Here is a 24,732-nt window from a genome sequence, read left to right as displayed (position 1 = left end):
TGGGGATCGAACCTGGGCCCCCTGCAGTGGGAGCACAGAGTCTTAACCACTGGACCAACAGGGAAGTCCCTCTGCAAACATATTTTAAATTGAAGGTTTTAAAAGGATGTAAGTAAGCCATCTCCTATTTTTGGGGGGTGGACATTCTGTCATTATTACAGGATTTTAAGTTATTTTAAAATGAATAATTCTGGAAGCCCATCAGGTAAATCTATTTCACTGAACCCAGACACAAAACAGAAAGTGGGCTGAGGGAAGGGTAGGACTTCCAGAGCAACAGACACGTAAAATAGGTTAGGAGGCACTTTTTGAATTAGCACAGAATGTATTTTCTTCACTTAGATGCTCACAGTAAGCGAAGGTCCTATGTGCAAGAGTGGCAGAGAGAAGTCTCATGTTGCTCAGGATAGGAGTGTGACCTAGGGACCTGTTCCTAGAGGGGAAATTTCTCATCTGCTAGTTAAAAGACCTAGTTGAGACCTATTCTTTGTGCTCATTTTTTATTATTGAAATTAAATATGCAGAATTTTTCATTAATAAATTATCCCTGTAGTTTTACTTATAGTTTAAATGGGTTTCCTGAAAATTCCTTATAGAGATTGAAATAGCTGACAGTACTTTGATCTTATTTATTCACAAATATAGTATAACTTTTATTGTATAGGGTTGGGAGGAATACATAATAGATAATTGTAATCCTTCTCTTCCCATTTAGGAGGAAGGTTTGTCCAGCTAGGTACTGGGGCTTTGTTTTGTTAAGAACAGTAGGTAGAAAAGAGAATGATATAAGCAAGAGAGATTTAAATTGCTCCATTGGAAGAAAGTGACACAACAGAAATGCTGGAAGGAAAGGAAAAAAAAAAGGAGGCAACGTAGCTTTAAAGGGTTTTAGGAGTTCAGAGGCAAAGAACTAGAAGTGGCTTAAAGAGTAATGCTTTGAGAGAGAAAGAAATGGTTAAAAAGGACTTTAAAAATTCAATTTTCAATATTAGATTTAGCATAGTTAACATGTACATGGTTCACAATTGTAAAAGTATTGATTCTATATCAAGGAGATTTTCTCAAAGTTTGCTTTCACAGCCTTCAGTAATACTTGAGAATTGTATTGCTTTGGTGGTGGTGGGGTAGTAGGTGATTAGTGACATTGGGCTGAGACTGGTCTTAAAATGAGTGCAAAATGACTAACCTAGTTGGGGCAACAACATACGGTTGTGCTACAAAGTGAATGACTTCCCCTGGAGTTGTGCATGCACAACTGTGTGGCAGCCCTGACTTGACAGTGCATAACATGTGAGAAAAGGATGTACTTGGAACTCATCGAAGAAGAGTGTTAAATCTGATAACAAAATTCTGAAGGTTAAATGGACTCATTGCTTTTATTTTATAGCTGGAAAAGCTTAACCATCACCTTATTCAACCCTTCTGTTTTATGTTTCTGAATTTTGAGGCCAGGTGAGGTTTTGTGACTGGGATGAGACTAACTAGGCTACTCATATGCCCATTGCCTAATTTTTTGCTTTTTAGCATTCATCATTCCAGCTTTTTTCATATACAGTATTTGAAGGAAGAAATTACTTCATGTTTCAGTTAGTATATCATTTTTAAATGGAAATTTAATCCAAGTAAGTAAAAAAACCTCAAGAATTTGATGAAAGAATGTCTTAACACATTAGGAAGTGTTCTTTGTTTTTATAGCTTAAAATATCAGTTAAACATTAAATATCATATAATAGATAATACAGCTTCTGAAAACTTCAGATACTGAGATCCAGATTATATCTTTGACAATCCAGGATACTCATTAATAAATGTAAAACAAGTTTTTTGATCATTTTTAAAGTGCTTTTATCAAGAAAAGTTTGAGAACCTGGGTTTCGTTAAATGAACTTTTGCTTATCCAGTAAAAATGCAAGCCAACAAACTACAAAATGGTATTTGATTATTTGATTTTGAGATATTGAGGTATATACGTGTATAAGTATATATATAACAAAAACTTGCATCCAAAAGAACTGTCGCGAATTAACAAGAAAGAGACTACTTAGTTTTTTTTTAATGGGCAAAGGACTTGAACAGACACTTCACAAAAAGAGGAAACCCCAACAGCCAGTAAGTATGAAAAGTCCAGCATCGTTAGCTAATAGAGAAATGCGAATTAAAACAAAATGAGAGACTACCGCATAGACACCAAAATGACTAAAAAAATTTTTGAAAGACTGGCAATGTTAAATCTTAATGAACTTATGGAGGAACTGAAACTCTGATAATGTTACTGGTGGAGTATAAATTGGTACTGCCACTTTGGAAAATGTTTGGGAATGTCTGCTAAAGCTAAAGTACCTATATCTGTGACCCAACATTTTTATGTCTGGGTATGTACCTGAGAGAGATGAAAACATATCCACACAAAGGCTTAAGCATAAACGTTCATAGCAGCCAGATAATCATTAGAAGCTGGAAGGAGCCCAGATGCACATCAACCAGTGAAAATTGAGTTAGACTCTCACTGTGGAAGAAAAATGAGTTAACAATCACAATCTAATGAGAAGTACTATGGTGGCAGTATGAAAAAGGTACCAAGAGCATAATGAGATGTGCCTACTTCAGTAGGGGTTGGGGAGAGGCAGACATGGCAGAGGAGGAGATTTGGGAGGAAGGAAGAAACAGAAAATTTAATATGCTAAGTCTTGAAGGACAGTTGGGAATTTACCTGAAAGCCCAAGAAAGAAGAAAAGCCTTTCCACTGGCAAAGGGTTCAAAGATAGTAGTGACTGAGAAAGCATGGCATATTTATTGCACAATGAGTAAGGAGTAGGATATGATTTTCAAGATAGAGTCCAGATCCTGAAGGCCAGATAAGCCATATTAATAAGTTTAAATTTTCTTACGATGGATCCACATTGGTAAACATTTTAAAATAATTAAATTACATGAATAGATGAAAGGAGAAAACCATATGATCAACTTGATGCAGAAAAGACATCTGAAAAAATATTAATACCTTTTCCTTGATAATGAGAATTCTTAGAAAACCAGGTACATTTTGTTAACTTGATAAAGAACAATATCAGAAACTAATAGGGAGCATCTTACCTAATGATGAAACACCCAACATGTTGCTTTTTTTTTTTTTTTTTTAAATTTTTGTCTGCATTGGATCTTTGTTGCTGCGCGTGGGCTTTCTCTAGTGGCAGTGAGCAGGGGCTGCTCTTCGTTGCGGTGCACGGGCTTCTCATTGCGGTGGCTTCTCTTCTGTGTTGTGGAACACAGGCTCTAGGCGCGTGGGCTTCAGTAGTTGTGGCACACAGGCTCAGTAGTTGTGGCCTCAGGCTCTAGAGCGCAGGCTCAGTAGTTGTGGTGCACGGGCTTAGTTGCTCCGTGGCATGTGGGATCTTCCCAGACCAGGGCTCGAACACGTGTTCCCTGCATTGGCAGGCAGATTTTTAACCACTGTGCCACCAGGGAAGTCCCCAGCATGTTGCTTTTTAAGCCTGGAATAATAAAAGGAATCTACAGACTCTCACCACTAGTATTCAACATTTTTCTGGAGGTACTAGCTAGTGCAGTAAAACAAGAAAAAGTCATGAAATATAATGTTGTAGGGGAACAGGGAAAATGTGAATAAGTTTAATTAGTTACTTTGAAAAACTAAAACCTTGATTCATTTGGTAGTCAACATGAGGCCTATTAAAGTATAGATAAAATGTGTATACACACAGATATCCTATTTGAAAATGCAGGTAAAGAGATATTGAGAGAAATAATAAATTATTAACAAGGCTATATCTGGGTGGTGGATATATAGGTAATTTTCTTGTTTAGATGTTGATGTGTTTCTCAAATTTAATACACAAAAGCCACTAAAGGAGAGTTCAAAGCAAGAAATTTATAAGTGATTGCAGAGCTACCGAAGGATTTTAAACAAGAGTTTGATATAAACAGGCTTCCAGTTTAAAGTATTATTCTGATAACATTGTGGGAGATGTGTGAGATCAAGAATGGAGTCCGGCTTAGAGTATGGAGGCTAGTGTAATTGTCCAGATGTAAGATTTGAACAGCCATTGAACATGAAGTGAAGAAATATTTCAGTAGGAAATTAGGGCTTCCCTATGGTGCAGTGGTTAAGAATCCGCCTGCCAATGCAGGAGACACGGGTTTGAGCCCTGGTCTGGGAAGATCGCACATGCCACGGAGCAGCTAAGCCCATGCGCCACAACTACTGAGCCTGCGCTCTGGAGCCTGTGTGCCACAACTGCTGGAGCCCACGCACCTGGAGCCTGTGCTTTGCAAAAAGAGAGGCCACCACAATGAGAAGCCTGCTCACTGCAACGAAGAGTAGCCCCCACTCACTGCAACTAGAGAAAGCCTGCGTGCAGCAATGAAGACCCAACGCAGTAAAAAATAAATAAATAAATTAATTTAAAAAATAATTAATATCAAATTGAAATAGTTATATTGTTATAAAACAGTATGACTAGCATGATCTCATTCTGGTAAAAGTAAGTAAAGGATATACACAAAGATTTTCTCATGGTTATGAGGTTATGGGTGTATTGTTTTTGATAACCAACTTTATTGAGATATAATTTACATACACTTAAAATTGGTATGTTTCATTATATAGTTCAATATTTTTGGCACATGTATACACCTGTGTAATCTACCACCACAATCAAGTTATAGAAACATCGTGAATGCATAAAGCTCCCTTAATTTCTTTTGTAGACAGTAACCACTTCCCGCTCCCCAGACCCTAGGCAACCAGTGATCTGTTTTCTGTTTTTACAGATTTGCCTTTTCTGGAAATTTCATATAAATGGAATAAAATAATATGTAGTCTTTTATATCTGACTTGTTTTGTTTAGTATAATGTTTTTCAAATTCATCAGTGTGTTGCATGTAGTTTAGTAGTTTAGTAGTTTGAACTTCTTGTTGAGTAGTATTCCATCGTATGCATATCCTACAGTTTGTTTAACCACTTTCCTATTGGTGGATATTTAGGTTATTTCCATTTTATTATTCTAGCAGATGTGTAACAGTATCTTGTTTTAGTTTGCATTTCCACATGTTGAGCATTTTTTCATAAGCTGTTTCCCTATCTTCTTTTGGAAAATATTTTGATTTTTTTCCCATTTTAAAAATCATATTGTAAATTTTATTGAGTTGTAAGAGTTCTTAATGTACTCTAGTTACAAGTCCTCCTGTCAGATGTATATCTCTTGGTGAATATTTTGGTAAAAACAAGTATAAGAATATAGGAGGATATATACCAAATGATTATCCCTAGGTTTGGGGATTATGGTGAGTTTTATTTCCTTCTTTTGGATTATCTGTTTTCTGATTTTTCACATTTAACATATACCATTTCTGTAATTAAAAAAAAATTAGTTTAAAATGCTCTGAAGGAAAATAGAGAAGGTATTTTAGCTAGAGAAGAGTACAAGATCAAGAGAGAACTTTTTTTTTTAAAGATAAGAGATTAGAGCATTTTTATAGCCTAATGGAAAGGAGCCAGTATGATGTAAGAATAGCCTTTTAATTCCTTAGGCCTCTGTAGAAGTAGCTCATGTTGTATGTTGACACTAAAATAGGCAGCAACTGCATTAATAGGGGAAGGAAATAAACACTTAACAGGAGTTGAAATTTCTTTAGAAGGGACTATCTCAGAGGTGCTAGGAACTTATTTAAAAGTAAAAATAGGAGGGAATTCCCCTGCAGTCCAGTGGTTAGGACTTGGCACTTTCACTGCCATGGCCCCAAGTTCAATCCCTGGTCGGGGAACTAAGATCCTGCAAGCTGTGCAGTGCAGCCAAAATAAATAAATAAATAAAAAGGTAAAGATAGGGAAAAAGTGTCTATACATAAAATTATTGAGTTGACTTTGTACATTTTGTTCAAAGTGCATTTCTAATCCAAAATCTTCTTTCTCTCTCAGGATTACTTTCTTAGGGACTATAAATTTCATTTTAAATTAACTGGGATATGATATATTTAAAAAAGAAAAGTACCCTATTTTAAAAATCAGCATTTAATTATTCACAGTTTTGGATTACTGCACTCGACCATTAGTAAGACTTTAATCGAATTCTTGCAAAAGATAATAATTGCTATGCCCCCCTGTTTATACATATAGAACTTTACATTTAGAAACATGTTTTTCTAGGTACCAAAACCAGAGGACAGGCTAATTTTGATGCTGTCATTGCTGTGATCTACTTGTGGTCAAATTAGTTAATCCCAAAATTATCATCTCTTAGGTTTGATAGGGGAATTACTTTAAAAATTATTTAAAATAACCATAAGAGGTATTAGAGAATTACTAGATTCCTGTTCTAATCATGAGTTACTTTTTAAAAAATTAATTAATTTAATTTTGGCTGCGTTGGGTCTTTGCTGCTGTGCACAGGCTTTCTCTAGATGCGGCAAGAGGGGGCTACTCTTTGTTGCGGTGCACGGGCTTCTCACTGAGGTGGCTTCTCTTGTTGTGGAGCACGGGCTTTAGGCGCGTGAGTTTCAGTAGTTTTAGCACCGGGCTCAGCAGTTGTGGCTCGCGGACTCTAGAGTACAGGCTCAGTAGTTGTGGTGCACAGGCTTAGTTGCTTCGCAGCAGGTGGGATCTTCCTAGACCAGGGATTGAACCTGTGTCCCCCACACCGGCAGGCAGATTCTTAACCACTGCACCACCAGGGAAGTCCCAATCGTGAGTTAGTTTTATTAAAAAATTATACTATATATTAATTTACTTCTATATGTTTTCATTGATGATGATAATTTTGGCTTTGTTAATCTGCATTGCTGCAAAGTGCTCTTTTTGGTACTCGAGTTAGGAAGCACAGAAAGGAAGAAAATCAGCGGTATTAATAGTGAAAACATATATAGTATAATCTTTGAGGAAAACTAGTCCACAGAGCAAATTTGTACCTTTAAATATTTATGGTAGAAAAAAAGATGGAAAATAATTCGACTGAACATACAGCTCAAGTGATTAGAAATTGAAAAGGGAAATAAACTAAAGCAGAAAAAAGGAATTAAATTATTTAAATGGAAAGAACAATAGATTTAACATCAAAAGCTGGTTTTTTGACAAGTACAAGAAAATAGAGAAACCTTTGACCAGTTAGATGAAGAAAAAATACTAATAACATTAGGAAAGAAAAAAGAAGCATAGATGCAAACACAGGAGAGTAAAAAATTATAATTGCAACTTTATGTCACTAAATGTGAAAGTGCTGTCAAGTGGGTGGTTTTTGTAAGAAAATATTAATTGCCAAAAGTGACTTAAGAAAAGGTAACCAAAAAAAGTAGTAACTATAGATAAAATTGAAAGTTGGAAATCCACCCCTAAAATAAACTACCAGGCCCAGATAATTTTACAAGCGCTATCAAAACATTAAGGAACATATGAGTCTTACGTTAAATAAACTGTTTTCATGTATAAATGTTGACTATTTCCCAGCTCATTGTGCTAGAATAGTATAGATACTAAAAACAGTAGTTCTGTAAACCAGTGTATATGACTATGCTCACCAAGTCTCTAATCCAGTTTATGAACATTAATATAGAAATCTTAAAATGTGAGTAACTCACATCTAGAAATATATTAACGTAATAATTTACTATGTGCTAGGTAGTGTGCTAAGCAGTTTATGTGGATTATCTCAATCTTTTAAGAACCTTACATTGTAGGCGCCAATCTACAGGTGAGGAAACAAAGACTAAAAAAAATTCTTCATAATCAAGTGGAGTTTATCCTAGGAGTGCAAGAATTGCTTGACTTGGGTAAATTTTTTAATGTGATTCACTGTAGTATGGTGGTTGTTTCATTACTCCAATATAAATTTATATGTTAGTCTGTAACTCTTTAAAATGTCATCTCTGATTTAAAATGTTACATAATGTTACATAAACATATGATTAAAACACTATAAAATAGCAACATAACTGTTAGAACAGTTCTTCCCTTATATAATCATTATTAGTCTCTTTTACATAGTATGTTTGCAGAAATTTTCAAGAAGGAAATACCTCATTCATAGGCATAAATAAAAATGCTATTGTCAATCAGGTAACAAGATTGAAAACTCTGTGAGAAAAAAATACTTTTTTAAAGTTATAATTCTCTTTAGTGCTTTTCTTTCTTACAAGTAGTTTTTACAATTTTTTTTGAATTTTTATTTTATTTATTTTTTTAAGCAGCAGGTTCTTATTAGCTATCCATTTTATACATATTAGCGTATATATGACAATCCCAATCTCCCAATTCATCACACACACACCCCACCACCACTTTCCCCCCTTGGTGTCCATATGTTTGTTCTCTACATCTGTGTCTCAATTTCTGCCCTGCAAACCAGTTCATCCGTACCATTTTTCTAGGTTCCATATATATGCATTAATATACGATATTTGTTTTTCTCTTTCTGATTTATTTCACTCTGTATGACAGTCTGTAGATCCATCCGTGTCTCTAAAAATGACCAAATTCTGTTCCTTTTTATGGCTGAGTAATATTCCATTCTGTATATGTACCACATCTTCTTTATCCATTCGTCTGTCGATGGGCATTTAGGTTGCTTCCATGACCTGGCTATTGTAAATACTGCTGCATTGAACATTGGGGTGCACGTGTCTTTTTGAATTATGGTTTTCTCAGGGTATATGTCCAGTAGTGGGATTGCTGGGTCATATGGTAGTTCTATTTTTAGGTTTTTAAGGAACCTCCATACTGTTCTCCATAGTGGCTATATCAATTTACATTCCCACCAACAGTGCAGGAGGGTTCCCTTTTCTCCACACCCTCTCCAGCATTTGTTGTTTGTAGATTTTCTGATGATGCCCATTCTAACTGGTGTGAGGTGATACCTCATTGTAGTTTTGATTTGCATTTCTCTAATAATTAGTGATGTTGAGCAACTTTTCATGTGCTTCTTGGCCATCTGTATGTCTTCTTTGGAGAAATGTCTATTTAGGTCTTCTGCCCATTTTTGGATTGGGTTGTTTGATTTTTTAATATCAAGCTGCATGAGCTGTTTATATATTTTGGAGATTAATCCTTTGTCTGTTGATTGGTTTGCAAATATTTTCTCCCATTCTGAGGGCTGTCTTTTTGTTTTGTTTATGGTTTCCTTTGCTGTGCAAAAGCTTTGAAGTTTCATTAGGTCCCATTTGTTTATTTTTGTTTTTATTTCCATTACTCTAGGAGGTGGGTCAAAAAAGATCTTGCTGTGATTTATGTCAAAGAGTGTTCTTCCTTTGTTTTCCTCTAAGAGTTTTTATAGTGTCCAGTCTTACAATTAGGTCTCTAATCCATTTTGACTTTATTTTTGTATATGGTGTTAGAGAGCGTTCTAATTTCATTATTTTATATGTAGCTGTCCAGTTTTCCCAGCACTACGTATTGAAGAGACTGTCTTTTCTCCACTGTATATCCTTGGCTCCTTTGTCATAGATTAGTTGGCCATAGGTGTGTGAGCTTATCTCTGGGCTTCCTATCCTGTTCCATTGATCTGTATTGCTGTTTTTGTGCCAGTACCATATTGTCTTGATTACTGTAGCTTTGTAGTATAGTCTGAGGTCAGGGAGTCTGATTCCTCCAGCTCCGTTTTTTTCCCTCAAACAGCTTTGGCTGTTCGGGGTCTTTTGTGTCTCCATACAAATTTTAGGATTTTTGGTTCTAGTTCTGTAAAAAATGCCATTGGTAATTTGATAGGGATTGCATTGAATCTATAGATTGCTTTGGGTAGTATAGTCATTTTCACAATATTGATTCTTCCAAGAACATGGCATATCTCTCCATCTGTTTGTATCATCTTTAATTTCTTTCATCAGTGTCTTATAGTTTTCTGCATACAGGTCTTTTGTCTCCCTAGGTAGGTTTATTCCTAGGTATTGTATTCTTTTTGTTGCAGTGGTAAATGGGAGTGTTTCCTTAATTTCTCTTTCAGAGTTTTCATCATTAGTGTATAGGAATGCAAGAGATTTCTGTGCATTAATTTTGTATCCTGCAACTTTACCAAATTCATTGATTAGCTCAAGAAGTTTTCTGGAGGCATCTTTAGGATTCTCTATGTATAGTATCATGTCATCTGCAAACAGTGACAGTTTTACTTCTTCTTTTCCAATTTGTATTCCTTTTATTTCTTTTTCTTCTCTGATTGCCATGGCTGGGACTTCCAAAACTATGTTGAATAATAGTGGCGAGAGTGGACATCCTTGTCTTGTTCCTGATCTTAGAGGAAATGTTTTCAGTTTTTCACCATTGTGAATGATGTTTGCTGTGGGTTTGTTGTATATGGCCTTTATTATGTTGAGGTAGGTTCCCTCTATGGACACTTTCCGGAGAGTTTGTATCATAAATGGTTGTTGAATTTTGTCAAAAGCTTTTTCTGCATCCATTGAGATGATCATATAGTTTTTCTTCTTCAGTTTGTTAATATGGTGTATCACATTGATTGATTTGCGTATATTGAAGAATCCTTGCATCCCTGCGATAAATCCCACTTGATCGTGGTGTATGATCCTTTTAATGTGTTGTTGGATTCTGTTTCCTAGTATTTTGTTGAGGATTTTTCCTTCTGTATTCATCAGTGATATTGGTTTGTGATTTTCTTTTTTTGTAGTATCTTTGTCTGGTTTTGGTATCAGGGTGATGGTGGCCTTATAGAATGAGTTTGGAAATGTTCCTTCCTCTGCATTTTTTTGAAGAGTTTGAGAAGGATGGGTGTTAGCTCTTCTCTAAATGTTTGATAGAATTCACCTGCGAAGCCATCTGGTCCTGGACCTTTGTTTGTTGGAAGATTTGTAATCACAGTTTCAATTTCATTACTTGTGATTGGTCTGTTCATATTTTCTATTACTTCCTGGTTCAATCTTGGAAGCTTATACCTTTCTAAGAATTTTTCCATTTTTTCCAGGTTGTCCATTTTATTGGCATAGAGTTACTTGTAGTAGTCTCTCATGATGTTTTGTATTTCTGTGGTGTCTGTTGTAACTTCTTTTTCATTTCTAATTTTATTGATTTGAGTCCTCTCCCTCTTTTTCTTGATGAGTCTGGCTAATGGTTTATCAATTTTGTTTATCTTCTCAGAGAACCAGCTTTTAGTTTTATTGTTCTTTGCTATTGTTTTCTTTGTTTCTATTTCATTTACTTCTGCTCTGATCTTTATGACTTCTTTCCTTCTACTAACTTTGGGTTTTGTTTGTTCTTCTTTCTCTAGTTCCTGTAGGTGTAAGGTTAGATTGTTTATTTGAGATTTTTCTTCTTCTTGAGGTAGGATTGTATTGCTATAAACTTCCCTCTTAGAACTGCTTTTGCTGCATCCCATAGCTTTTGGATCATCATGTTTTCTTTGTCATTTGTCTCTAGGTATTTTTGATTTCCTCTTTGATTTCTTCAGTGATCTCTTGGTTATTTACTAACGTATTGTTTAGCCTCCATGTGTTTGTGTTTTTTTTGTGTTTTTTTTCCCTGTAATTGATTTGTAATCTCATAGCATTGTGGTCAGAAAAGATGCTTGATATGATTTCAGTTTTCTTAAATTTACTGAGGCTTGATTTGTGACCCAAGATGTTATCTATCCTGGAGAATGTTCTGTGTGCACTTGAGAAGAAAGTGTAATCTGCTGTTTTTGGATGGAATGTCCTACAAATGTCAGTTAAATCTGTCTGGTCTGTTGTGTCATTTAAAGCTTGTGTTTCCTTATTAATTTTCTATTTGGATGATCTATCCATTGGTGTAAGTGAGGTGTTAACGTTCCCCACATATTGTGTTATTGTCGATTTCCTCTTTTATAGCTGTCAGCAGTTGCCTTATGTATTGATGTACCCCTATGTTGGGTGCATATATATTTATAATTGTTATATCTTCTTCTTGGATTGATCCATTGATCATTATGTAGTGTGCTTCCTTGTCTCTTGTAACATTCTTTATTTTAAAGTCTATTTTATCTGATATGAGTATTGCTACTCCAGCTTTCTTTTGATTTCCATTTGTATGGAATATCTTTTTCCATCCCCTCACTTTCAGTCCGTATGTGTCCCTAGGTCTGAAGTGGGTCTCTTGTAGACAGCATATAGATGGGTCTTAATTTTGTATCCATTCAGCGAGCCTGTGTCTTTTGGTTGGAGCATTTAATCTGTTCACGTTTAAGGTAATTATGAATATGTATGTTCCTGTTACCATTTTCTTAATTGATATGGGTTTGTTTCTGTAGGTCCTTTTCTTCTCTTGTGTTTCCTGCTTAGAGAAGTTCCTTTAGCATTTGTTGTAGAGCTGGTTTGGTGGTGCTGAATTCTCTTGGCTTTTGCTTGTCTGTAAAGCTTTTGATTTCTCCGTTGAATCTGAATGAGATCCTTGCTGGGTATAGTAATCTTCGTTGTAGGTTCTTCCCTTTCATCACTTTAAATATATCATCCCACTCTGTTCTGGCTTATAGAGTTTCTGCTGAGAAATCAGCTGTTAACCTTATGGGAGTTCCGTTGTATGTTACTTGTCGTTTTTCCCTTGCTGCTTTCAGTAACTTTTCTTGGTCTTCAGTTTTTGTCAATTTGATTACAATGTGTCTCGGCATGTTTCTCCTTGGGTTTATCCTGCTTGGGACTCTCTACGCTTCCGGAGAGTGGCTATTTCTTTTCCCATGTTAGGGAAGTTTTCGACTATAATCTCTTCCAATATTTTTTTGGGTCCTTTCTCTCTCTCTTCTCCTTCTGGGACCCCTATAATGCGAATGTTGGTGTGTTTAATGTTGTCCCAGAGGTCTCTTAGGCTGTCTTCATTTCTTTTCAGTCTTTTTTCTTTATTCTGTTCTGTGGCAACGAATTCCACCATTCTGTCTTCCAGGTCATTTGTCCGTTTTTCTGCCTCCATTATTGTGCTATTGATTCCTTCTAGCTTATTTTTCATTTCACTTATTGTATTGTTCATCTCTGTTTGTTTGTTCTTTAATTCTTCTAGGTCTTTGTTAAACATTTCTTGCCTCTTCTCAATCTTTGCCTCCATTCTTTTTCTGAGGTCCTGGATCATATTCACTGTCATTATTCTGAATTCTTTTTCCAGAAGTTTACCTATCTCCACTTCATTTAATTGTTTTTCTGCGGTTTTCTCTTGTTCCTTCATCTGGTACATAGCCCTCTGCCTTTTTCATCTTGTCTTTCCGTGAATGTGGTTTTTGTTCCACAGGCTGCAGGATTGTAGTTCTTCTTGCTTCTGCTGTCTGCCCTCTGCTGGATGAGGCTGTCTAAGAGGCTTGTGCAAGTTTTCTGATGGGAGGGACTAGTGGTGGGTAGAGCTGACTGTTGCTCTGGTGGGCAGAGCTCAGTAAAATTTTAATCTGCTTGTCTGCTGATGGGTGAGCCTGGGTTCCCTCCCTGTTGGTTGTTTGGCCTGAGGCAACCCAACACTGGAGCCTACCTGGCTCTTTGGTGTGGCTAATGGCAGACTCTGGGAGGGCTCACGCCAGGGAGTACTTCCCAGACCTTCTGCTGCCAGTGTCCTTATCCTCACAGTGAGCCACAGCCACCCCCTGCTTCTGCAGGAGACCCTCCAACACTAGCAGGTAGGTCTGGTTCAGTCTCTTATGGTGTCACTGCTCCTTCCCCTGGGTCCCAATGGGCACACTACTTCGTGTGTGCCCTCCAAGAGTAGAGTGTCTGTTTCCCCCAGTCCTGTGGAAGTCCTGCAGTCAAATCCTGCTAGCCTTCAAAGTCTGATTCTCTAGGAATTCCTCCTCCCTTTGCTGTACCCCAAGGTTGGGAAGCCTGACATGGGGCTCAGAACCTTTACTCTCGTGGGTGGAGTTGTGTGGTATAAGTGTTCTCCAGTTTGTGAGTCACCCACCCAGCAGTTATGGGATTTGATTTTATTGTGATTGCGCCCCTCCTGCTGTCTCATTGTGGCTTCTCCTTTGTCTTTGGATGTGGTGTATCTTTTTTGGTGAGTTCCAGTGTCTTCCTGTCAATGATCGTTCAGCAGTTAGCTGTGATTCTGGTGCTCTCGGAAGAGGGAGCGAGCACACATCCTTCTACTCCACCATCTTGAACCCGTTTTCCAGTTTTTACAATTTTAAATCGTACCTTTTTAAAAAAAAAAATCTTTATAAATGCTAGTGATAGTTTTTATAACCTAGGAAGAATATTCTTTGTTTCTTAGGTACAAAGTGTTTTGAAGCCGATCCACCAGAAGGAAGGACAAGAATTAACTGCTTTGCTGAATGCGCCACATATTCAGGTAGAAAATGGAGAGAGCATCACATGTGTGGTTTTTCCAGCATCCAAAATCACTTTGAATCAGAGTCTCTTGGGCTAAAAGAGACCTCAAATATTAACGTAGCCTGTTTTGATTGCTTACAACTTCCACTGCAGAATAATTATTGTTGGATTATATATTTTTGTACTTAAAGTTAACCACATTATTTTTGAAACAATTTCTTATGCTTTACAAATTCCTCCCTTTTTTGGTCATATTTTTCCATAAATTTTAATTATCTGTGATGTTGGACCCTTGAGGTAATTTTGTTTTTTATGAAGTTTAATAAGCATTTTAGACTTTGATAACTCATCCCAGAGTATTCCCTATTATACCTAACAAATCTTTAGTTATTATTAGCTATAAAAGTTACAGGGTTGCATCTGTACTTCAGTTGGAAAGTTTGGAAAGAGATCTGAATATATAATTAATTACAGCACTTCTTTTAAAGGTTTAATGATCAGGATACTATGTACATGATTAGGTTAAAATCTCTCTACAGAAATAAATCATGCTGTTACTTTAAATGCTGTGGGTTTCTTTGAAACAGGCACTTTTACTGGCCCATGATAAGGTTGCTGAGCAGGAAATGCAGCTAGAGCCCATTACAGATGAGAGAGTTTATGAAAGCATTGGCCAATATGGAGGAGAAACTGTAAAAATAGTTCGTATAGAAAAGGCTCGAGATATTCCATTGGTAAGTGTCCCACATCTCTGATATAAGATCCTTTCTACACAGGGGTCTTCTGTATGGCAGATAGTTGAAGACCCTTTACATTTCTGGTAGTTTTTCTCTTTGGAGGCTAACTTTTTGGAATTCTTTTATGTTCTTCCTCATACTCCTTATTCATCTGAGAAATAATTTGTTCATCTTTTCTCACCCATAATTTGATGAAAATAATAGCTTGTGAAGTAATCGTTGAACAAAGAAGGGACAAGTAATCTGCTTCATTAGTCTGCCAGCTTTTTAAAAAAACAGTGGAAAGTCTGATATTTCATTCAATGTAATTACTTACATACTTCACATATACTTAGAAGTATGCATTGTTTAATGTTAATATTTTGTAGTTTTTATATGTAGAACATTTTTCTGTTAGTCTGCTATCATTGACTTAATTTTCTTTATTTTCAGAGAAATATTTTTGAATCCTAAGTTCTCAAATTGTCTTGCACAGTGTGGTATATGAAATAGGGACTGTGTTTTATTAAAGGGCATTTTATGTAACTAGGTTTTCCCCACCAGAAAGAAAGAAATTGGGAATGTTATGACAAAATTTTAAAATAAAAGTTCAGGAGAAAAGTGTTACAAACTTTCTACTTTCAAGCTTTATTCTGTATTTCATATTTCCAGTTTTTGAGTGTATATATTGCAGTTGTACTTCCAATTTGTGTAATAAATATTAATGTTTAATACATTTTAATGTGAATTGGATGCAGCTATCATATTTAACATTTTGATAATTAACCAGATTAGTATTCATCTCTTAATGATATTTTGAATTTAAAAAGACTTTTAGTTACAAGTCATGTTCACTAATTATACCTAAATATAGTATAACCATTTGAATAGCATCCAGCATATAGAGAACAAATTTGATTATAGGGTTTCACATTGTTCTTGAGCAAGTGCATTTTTATGCTGTTGTATGCTTCAAAAGTCTGATTTTAGAATTTTAACGAATGGAATGCTTCTGAAGCTCAAAATGTGGGGGAAGTGATCAGCTTTCAAACCTAATTACCATGATTATTCTAGCTGTGTAAATACATTTTTTCTCAAGATAACTGAAGGCTAGAATTGTTGAATACAAAAATAAAAATTAAAAAATGAGGACATGTTGAACCAAAAAATTGCATTTTTATTTAAATATTGGCTATTGAATTTTTTTAAGGGTGCTACAGTTCGTAATGAAATGGATTCTGTCATCATTAGTCGGATAGTAAAAGGAGGTGCTGCAGAAAAAAGTGGTCTGTTACATGAAGGGGATGAAGTTCTGGAAATCAATGGCATTGAAATTCGGGGGAAAGATGTCAATGAGGTTTTTGACTTGTTGGTAAGTTGCCCTGTGTAGAAGAATAATTGATAGGCTCTCAAAAGCCTCCTTTGTTATTGGACTTCAGAATAAAATATTTAAAAAGCATTTTAAAAATAACTGTTAAGATCTCTATACAATTTCTAGCATAATTTTCCCATGGTATAATTGTTTCCACAATATTTATTAGTAGAATTTTATTCTTGTGGGGGTGGAGGTGCTGCTGATTTTTTTTTCTTTATTACTACCAGGTATGTTTTGTTCGCCTCTGAAATCACTAATAATAACTCATTCAAAAATACATGTATTAAATGCCTACTGTGTGCTAGCTGCTAGGGAAACAGTAACAAAACAAAGTTCACACCCTCATGATTTTTATGTTCTTTTTTTTTTTTCTTTTTGCGGTACGCCGGCCTCTCACTGTTGTGGCCTCTCCTGTTGTGGAGCACGGGCTCCGGACGCGCAGGCTCAGAGGCCGTGGCTCACGGGCCCAGCCGCTCTGCGGCATGTGGGATCTTCCCGGACCGGGGCACGAACCCGTGTCCCCTGCATCGGCAGGCAGACTCCCAACCACTGCGCCACCAGGGAAGCCCTCATTTTGGTTTTTTATTACCTAAAATTGATTGTTGTTTCCTTAGCAATATTAGATAATAGCAGTGGTATAGATCTACATTGTTGAATATGATAACCATTAGCTACATGTGCTAGTTATTTCTATCTAAGGAACATTTAAAATTCAGTTCCTCATTCTTACTAGCTGCATTTCAGATGCTCAAGAAGCGTATGTTACTAATGGCTATCATATGAAGGTGTAGATATAGGAATATGGCATTCTGCAATTCCAGTCCACTGATCAGAATTCCGTCATCATAGAAAGTTCTGTTAGACAGTGGTGGTATAATCAGGAGGCCATTTAGAGCCAACTTTTGAGGGGGATTTATGATCACTTCATATCTACCCATCAATCAGATTTATATTCTTACTTACTTAATATCAGTTGTTACATTAGAATCTCTCCTATCTGCTGACGTCTACTGAAGAATCTAGAAAACATCCTCACATCCTTATTGTCACCCAGTCCCATTCATTGCTTTGATAGCACAAAGTGCCAGTGGTCATTGTTCTTAGCCCTTGTTTTACTGGCTGCTGTCTCTAGATTGAGTACTGCTCCCTGCTATCTCAGGACCATAAGTGTGATTACTGTCTAGGCTGGAGGTAGCTGAGCAAGGTGGGCAGTGGTGTACAGTTGTCCCTTGGTATCCATGGGGGATTGGTTCCAGGGCCCCCATGGATACCAAAATCCATGGATGCTCAAGTCCCTTACATAAAATGGCGTAGTTTTTGCATATAAGCTACGTACATCCTCCAGTATACTTTAAATAATCTCTAGATTATTTATAATACCTAATATAATGTAAATGCTAAGTAAATAGCTGTTTGCAGGTGGCAAAATCAAGTTTTGCATTTTGGAACTTTCTGGAATTTTTTTCCATCCGCGGTTGGTTGAATTCACAGATATGGAACCCATGAATACGGAGGGCTGACTGTGCTGGAAGATAATAGAGAACCTAGAAGTAAGACTCTATACAGTTATAAAATAGAATGAATGACAGAGACAAAGCATCTGGGAAGTAAGAATATTTGTGTACTTGCATCGCTTTTCTAATCCTAGTAAAATTACTATTTCAAATTCTACTGTATTAAAATCGATGTATGTCATAGTAGATGACCCTGAAGTGCTGCAGTGTCTTCCAGTCCTTCACTGTGGAATCTTCCAAACTTAAACTTAATAGAAGATAAAAACCCAAGACTTATGGGCTAAGTGGCTTTTCCCAGTGGACGAGAGGACCAAAATTGCAGAATGTCATATTCCTGGGTAGCTCTATAATGGAGTCCACGAAAGGCATAATTTGTGCTTCCTGATAAAGTGGGATTCATCTTTTCCAATTTTTTTTTAAGTCTCCTTGGAGTTCCAGAATAGTCCAGTTTAGGGACTATTGATCATAAGATCGTGGAATGATTTTCATAAATACAGCTTTTTAAAATAATGTACTTTTTCTGTTACAGTCTGATATGCATGGTACTTTGACATTTGTTCTGATTCCCAGTCAACAGATCAAGCCTCCTCCTGCTAAGGAAACAGTAGTAAGTGATTTTTTTAATGTTCATTATTTATTTTCTGATGGCTACTGTTTACTTTTTTCTTAATTAACAAACTTTATTTTTTAAGAGGATTTTTAGGGGACTTCCCTGGTGGTACAGTGGTTAAGAATCTGCCTGCCAATGCAGGGGACACGGGTTCAATCCCTGGTCTGGGAAGATCCCACATGCCACGGAGCAACTAAGCCCGTGCGCCACAACTACTGAGCCTGAACTCTAGAGCCCACGAGCCACAACTACTGAGCCTGCGCACCACAACTACTGAAGCTTACACGCTCTAGGGCCCACGTGCTGCAGCTGCTGAGCCTGTGTGCTGCAACTACTGAAGCCCACACGCCTAGAGCCCGTGCTCCGCAAGAAGAGAAGCCACCATAATGAGAAACCCGCGCACTACGACAAAGAGTAGCCCCCACTTGCCACAACTAGAGAAAGGCTGCATGCAGCAACAAAGACCCAATGCAGCCAGAAAAAAAAAAAGAGTAGTTTTAGGTTCACAGCAAAATTGAGCAGAAAGTAGAGTTCACACATAATTCCCACTCTCACACATGTGCAACCTCCCCTGCTATCAACATTCTACGCCAGAGTGGTGTATCTGTTACATTGGTGAATTGATGGTTTCATTATTACCCAAAGTACACAGTTTACTTTAGGATTCAATTTCGGTGTTGTACATCCTATGAGTTTTGACAAATGTATAATTACATGTATCTACCATCGTACGTACAGAATAGTTTCACTGCCCTAAAAATCCTCTATGCTCTGCTTATTCATCACTTCCTCCCCCAACCCATGGCAAACACACTGTCTTTTTTCATATTAGAGTTTAAGTGTCTTGACACACTTTACCTTTTCCAGAATGTCATATAGTTGGAATCTTACAGTATGTAGTCTTTTCAAATTGGCTTTTTTTCTCTAGTGGTAAGCATTTAAGTCCTCCATGTCTTTTCATAGCTTGATAGCTCCTTTCTTCTTAGCACTGAATAATATTCCATTGTCTGGATATACAACAGTTTATCCACACACCTACTGAAGGACATTTTGGTTGCCTCCAAGTTTTGGTAGCTATGAACAAACACCCCTGTGGAGGTTTTTGTGTGGATATAAGTTTTCAGCTCATTAATACCAAGGAATTGAAAACCTCAAACAAAAGCATGCACAGTGATGTTTATCATTTGAGCATCAGAAATGTCACTCTAAATATTTCTTGCACTCAAGTAAAAACAGGTAAATTCAGTAGATTTTATTTAAATAAATATGACATATTAATATTTCAAAGTTAGTGAACTCTGAAAAGTAAAAAAATAGAAAATACTTCTTTTTCAGAATTTTTATGACTTATAATGTTCAGCTTTGTCTTTTTCTGTCAGTATAGGTGGGTTTATTTAACTTAAATATGCTTAGTGTAGTGGGAAAAAGTGCTTTTTACAAAGTATGCACAACTCTTAAATACTCTAGCTATAGTAAAAAAACAGACTTCATTACCATATGATCCAGCAATTCCACTCCTAGGTATAGACCCTAAGAGAACTGAAGACATACCTCTTTTCAAAAACTTGTACATGAATGTTCAAAACAGCATTTTTCATAGTAGCCAGAAGGTAGAAACAACTCGGATGTTTGCCAGCTGATGAATGGAAAACAAAATACGATATATCCATAAGAATGGGATATTATTTGGCAGTTAAAAGGAATAAAGTACTGATATATGCTACAACGTGGATGAACCTTGAAAAAGTTATGCTAAGTGAAAGAAGCCATTCGCAAAATGCTGTGTATTGGGTTCATTTATATAAAATGTCCAGAATGGGTAAGTCCATAGAGACAGAAAGTAAATTAGTAGTTATTTAGGTGAAAGGGTGGGGATTTAGGAGGGAATAAGAGTGATTCCCAATCAGTAGGGCTTTGATAAAAATGTTCTAAAATTGTTTGTGGTTGCATGACTCTAAATTTACTAAAAACCACCCAAGTGTACACATGGGTGACTTGTATAGCATATGAATTATATCTCAGTAAAGCTGTTAAAAAGTCGTAGACTTCAGTGTGCTGGATTAACATGGTAGCCTGATGTATTGCATCTGTTACTATTCTTAATTTTTGTACAAGCATAACAATTTGAAAGGGAACACAGTTTCATTTTTTTCTTAATATTTCATCACAGTTATGCTTTATGTTTTGGCTGTCGTTCCATCTTTTCCCTTTATTGGAACATATTGAAGTCAATGTTGCATTTGCAACCTTCCTTCTGTTTAAAGTTCTTTGTAGGAAGAGAAATGAGGAAATAGTTTGTCTTTGAGTTTCAACAGCCTTATTCTCAGTGCACTATTCTTTCTCACATATCTCTCCCATGAACAAGCCCTGAACTTCAAAGGTAGCTATGCAGTGTGAGGAGACACAACAGAAGAAGGTTGGAATATTTGCTTACTTATATGACTTTAACAAGAAAGGGAGAGAAAGGAAAAGAAAAGATGCTAGGCTTATCCCTTTTAGAATACAGCATTTGATGGGTAGAGGTGTTTTCAAAATAGAAATGGTGTGCAATATTTTTTTCCCCTTCATTTCCTCCTTTCATTGAGAAGAACTCTCAATTGCAATATCTCTTGTAAAGTTTTTATCAAACTTAAACAGGTTTGAAATGAACTACTATTATTAATGCTCGCATGGAAGATTTCCACAAGGAAAACAGTGATAGTATACCATAATTTTATTTGGCATATGCAGAATAATTTTATATGGGATTAGTGATTTTAAGAAATAACCATTTTTTAAAATTGAAGTATGGTTGATTTACAGTGTTATATTTCTGGTGTACAGCAAAGTGATTCAGATATCTATCTATTTTTCATATTGTTTTTCATTATGGTTTATTACAGGATATTATCGTTCCCTGTGCTATTCAGTAGGACCTTGTTGTTTAACTATTTTATATATAGTAGTTTGTATCTGCTAATCCCAAACTCCTAATTTATCTCTCTCCCACCCCCTTTCTGTTTTGGTAGCCGTAAGTTTGTTTTCTACCTCTGTGGGTCTGTTTCTGTTTTGTAAATAAGTTCATTTGTATCATATTTTAGATTTCACATGTAAGTGACACCATATGGCACTTGTCTTTCTCTTTCTGACTTCACTCAGTATGATAATCTCTAGGTCCATTCATGTTGCTGCAAATGGCGTTATTTCATTCTTTTTTATGCCTGAGTTGTATTCCATTGTATATGTTCCACATCTTTATCCACTCATCCGTTGATGGACATTTAGGTTACTTCCATTTCTTGGCTATTGTAAGTAGTGCTGCTATGAACACTGGGGTGTGTATATCTTTTTTCATATTAGAGTTTAATTAGAACCAACTTATTAAGCATAATTATGGTACAGGTCGGGATCTAGTAAGAGCAACAAAAGGTTATCATTCTGATGTATGTTTTGTGATGTTAGAAAGAAATATGCATTTAAGATAACAAAATAGGTGTTATCTGAAACTCCATCATAATCACTTGCTGAATTATAACATTACAAATGGCAAGACTAAGCTGTGTCAGGAGAAGTACTCCCTTATTTGGTAAGTTTCTTTTGTATCACACATAGCAGCCAGGGGCTGCTCCATTGGTTGCAGTGGACAAAAGTCTTGACACCTTCGTAGTTTAGCTTCCTAGGTTACTGGCACATTTGTCTGAGGAAACATTTACATTGTTTAAACTGCAGTTACCTTCTCCCCACATTGACTAAAAGAAAAGTTGTGTACAACTTTAGATTATTTCACAATATAATTGAAATAATATTGAAGGGAGGAAATAGAATATTTGAGCCAAAGGCACTTTTTTCGTCTAGTCTGATGCCCAAATATAAACAGGAGTAAATTGAAATGTAGGGGATCACACTAGTTATTAGTGATGGAATATGCACTAGAAAATTCAGAGATTATTGATTGTCCAATAAGTGTTAGCTATTATTATGATTACTTACTTTGTGCCAGGCACAATACTAATTGTTTTACATGTGTTATCTCATTTAGTCCTTATAGTATCCCTTTTAAGTATAGCTATCTTTATTACTCCCATTTAACAAGCATTGCAACTAGAATTAGAAAGGTCAAGTTAATTGCCCAAGCCCACTATTGGTGAGTGACTGAGCCAGGACTAGAACCCATGCCTATTCCAGAACTTTTGCTCTTCACTGCTGTGTAATATAACAGGTACTGTCCCACAAAGCTACTAAATGTTAGAAGGTTTCTGTATTACTGTTTATTATCAGTCCACAGAAAATAATTACAATACCATGATAGAAAGTTGTAACTATGGATGAATTAACCTGTTAGTAGCTATATGATATGGTAGTGAGTCTGGATTTTGAGTATAATAAAAGCATATTATGAGACTTTAGTATTTGAAATTGAGGTAGGATCTCTTCTGTCTGTAGGAGACTTGATAACTCTAAAATGCTGGGAGCATGACTGAAGTCTCTTGATTTTGGGGGTCTGGGCTGGGAGTATGGGAGAAAGATGTAGTTTTAGGGGAATTTAAAGACTTAGGAGGATACTAAAATCATAGTTCAGGGATACAAACCATAGAATTAGCCACTAGGCCAGTGGTATTAATAATTGAAATATTATGGGCCCCAAATAGTTTTTTTCCTCACAGTGATTATGTACTTGATCGCTTTTGTGTACTAGGACACTGTGCTAATAAGTGCTAGCTTTATAATAATGAACATGACATTAATTATAGTTTGCAGTAAGTGATAAGATGGAAATCAATAGAATTTGAACACTGAGAATAAAAGGAGGTGGGATTGATTATATAAGGTTGGCAGGAAAGGCCTCCTGGAGGAGACAACATGAAGCTGAGACCTGTAGAATGAGATGAAGCCAGGCCTGTTAATTACCAGAAGGGCTTCCAGGTATAATTTCTAAAGAACTTTGTGTTTGGAAAGCCTGTAGGAATGGAGCAAAGTAGGGGAGTAGAACGGTGAGGAGGGAATTCTAAGAGATGAGGCTTGAGAGGTAGATAGGGCCAGGTCAAGTAAGTCTTCTTGGCCGTGGCAGGGAGTTTGCATTTCAAATACAGTAACATGGTGTGATTTGTATTTAAAAACAAAACACATCTGGCTGCTGGGTGGAAATTGGATTAGTAGAGCCAATAATGGAAGCAAGGAGATTGAGGAAACTGTTGCCGAAGCCATTATAAAGTATGATGTTGACTTATAAATTTCGATGATAGCAGTGGCAGTGGAGAATATGAATCAGGCTATGTTCTGAAGTAGAAATGACAGGACCTTGTAATGAATGTGGAGAGTATAGGATAGGGAAGAAGCAAGGATGCTCGAACAACTGGGTGGATAGTGGTGGTGCTTACTAACAGGAAATGTGGAGGAAAAACTGGTTTGGGGAGAAAAATCCAAAGGTTTATTTTATAGATTTGAGATACCTGAGAGGCATTCAGGTAGAGATATCGAATGCATAGAATAGAATATATCATTTTGGAATTCTAAGGAGAGATCTGGGCCATAGTTGTATTTATTGTGGGGAAATCAGGTCAGGGGAACAGTCTGTTTATATGTACTTTATGTGTTTGCAAAAAATTCTACAGATTTTAAGAAATGATAGGTTAAGAATTGTTCGTAGCCTATGAAGATAACTGGGTTGAAAGGAAAGGTTGAGAACCACTGCCATCCAGTATACTTACTTTTCTCTTAGAGGTATAAAATGTATAATATAATTTTCATCTTAATTTTTTCTCATTTGGAAGAAGATCTGGAATTTTATAATGCAATAAAAATTTTATAAATATTTTATCAGAAGATGAAAAAATATTGAAAATTTCTGTGTACAGTGTATTAGATGGACATCCCCTTTCAGGTTAGGGCAGTTGCTCTATTAAGTTTGCTGTTACCCTAAGGTTCATATTTTTGTCTGCCTACTACTACTAACCATTAACTGGATGCCCCACAGATACCCCAAATTTCTCCTGTTAAAAATGGAAGAGAACAAATAATAAAGATATTCCTTTTTGAATGGGCATCGGAGAGGAAGAATCTCAGGATGAGGAGAAGGAATTTGAAAACTGTTGCTTGACACTCAAAGGCTTTTCTTGATGCTGCCCTTAGTTTTATAATCTGCCTTATGGTAAAGTTTAGGCCAAAGACAAAAGAAGACACACTTTCACTATTTTCTCTTCTATAAGTAATTTTAAAAGTTAGAGATAAGTCTAGTATAATAAGAAATATAGAAATAAAAATTACAAGGAAAAATTATTTTTGAGCATTGAATCCCTTAGGAAAGATGTAAATAAATTAATGAATTATTATTCC

At 36.2% G+C, this 24,732-nt stretch overlaps 1 protein-coding gene across 4 annotated transcripts in view; it reads left to right on the top strand.

Moving 5' to 3' along the window:
* PALS1 (protein associated with LIN7 1, MAGUK p55 family member) overlaps window positions 1-24,732 on the top strand; it is a 103,043-nt gene that overhangs the window by 51,715 nt on the left and 26,596 nt on the right. For all 4 annotated transcript variants that reach the window (XM_060140834.1, XM_060140851.1, XM_060140841.1 and 1 more), the window contains 4 exons: window positions 14,147-14,224; window positions 14,793-14,939; window positions 16,132-16,293; window positions 18,340-18,417. In XM_060140834.1, the coding sequence (XP_059996817.1) occupies window positions 14,147-14,224; window positions 14,793-14,939; window positions 16,132-16,293; window positions 18,340-18,417 (465 nt within the window). The remainder of the gene's footprint in view (window positions 1-14,146; window positions 14,225-14,792; window positions 14,940-16,131; window positions 16,294-18,339; window positions 18,418-24,732) is intronic.

Source organism: Lagenorhynchus albirostris, chromosome 1, assembly GCF_949774975.1.
Source record: "Lagenorhynchus albirostris chromosome 1, mLagAlb1.1, whole genome shotgun sequence".
NCBI lineage: Eukaryota > Metazoa > Chordata > Mammalia > Artiodactyla > Delphinidae > Lagenorhynchus > Lagenorhynchus albirostris.
The sequence above is the reverse complement of the archived record's forward strand: the minus strand, read 5'-3'. Positions and strand labels throughout refer to the sequence as shown.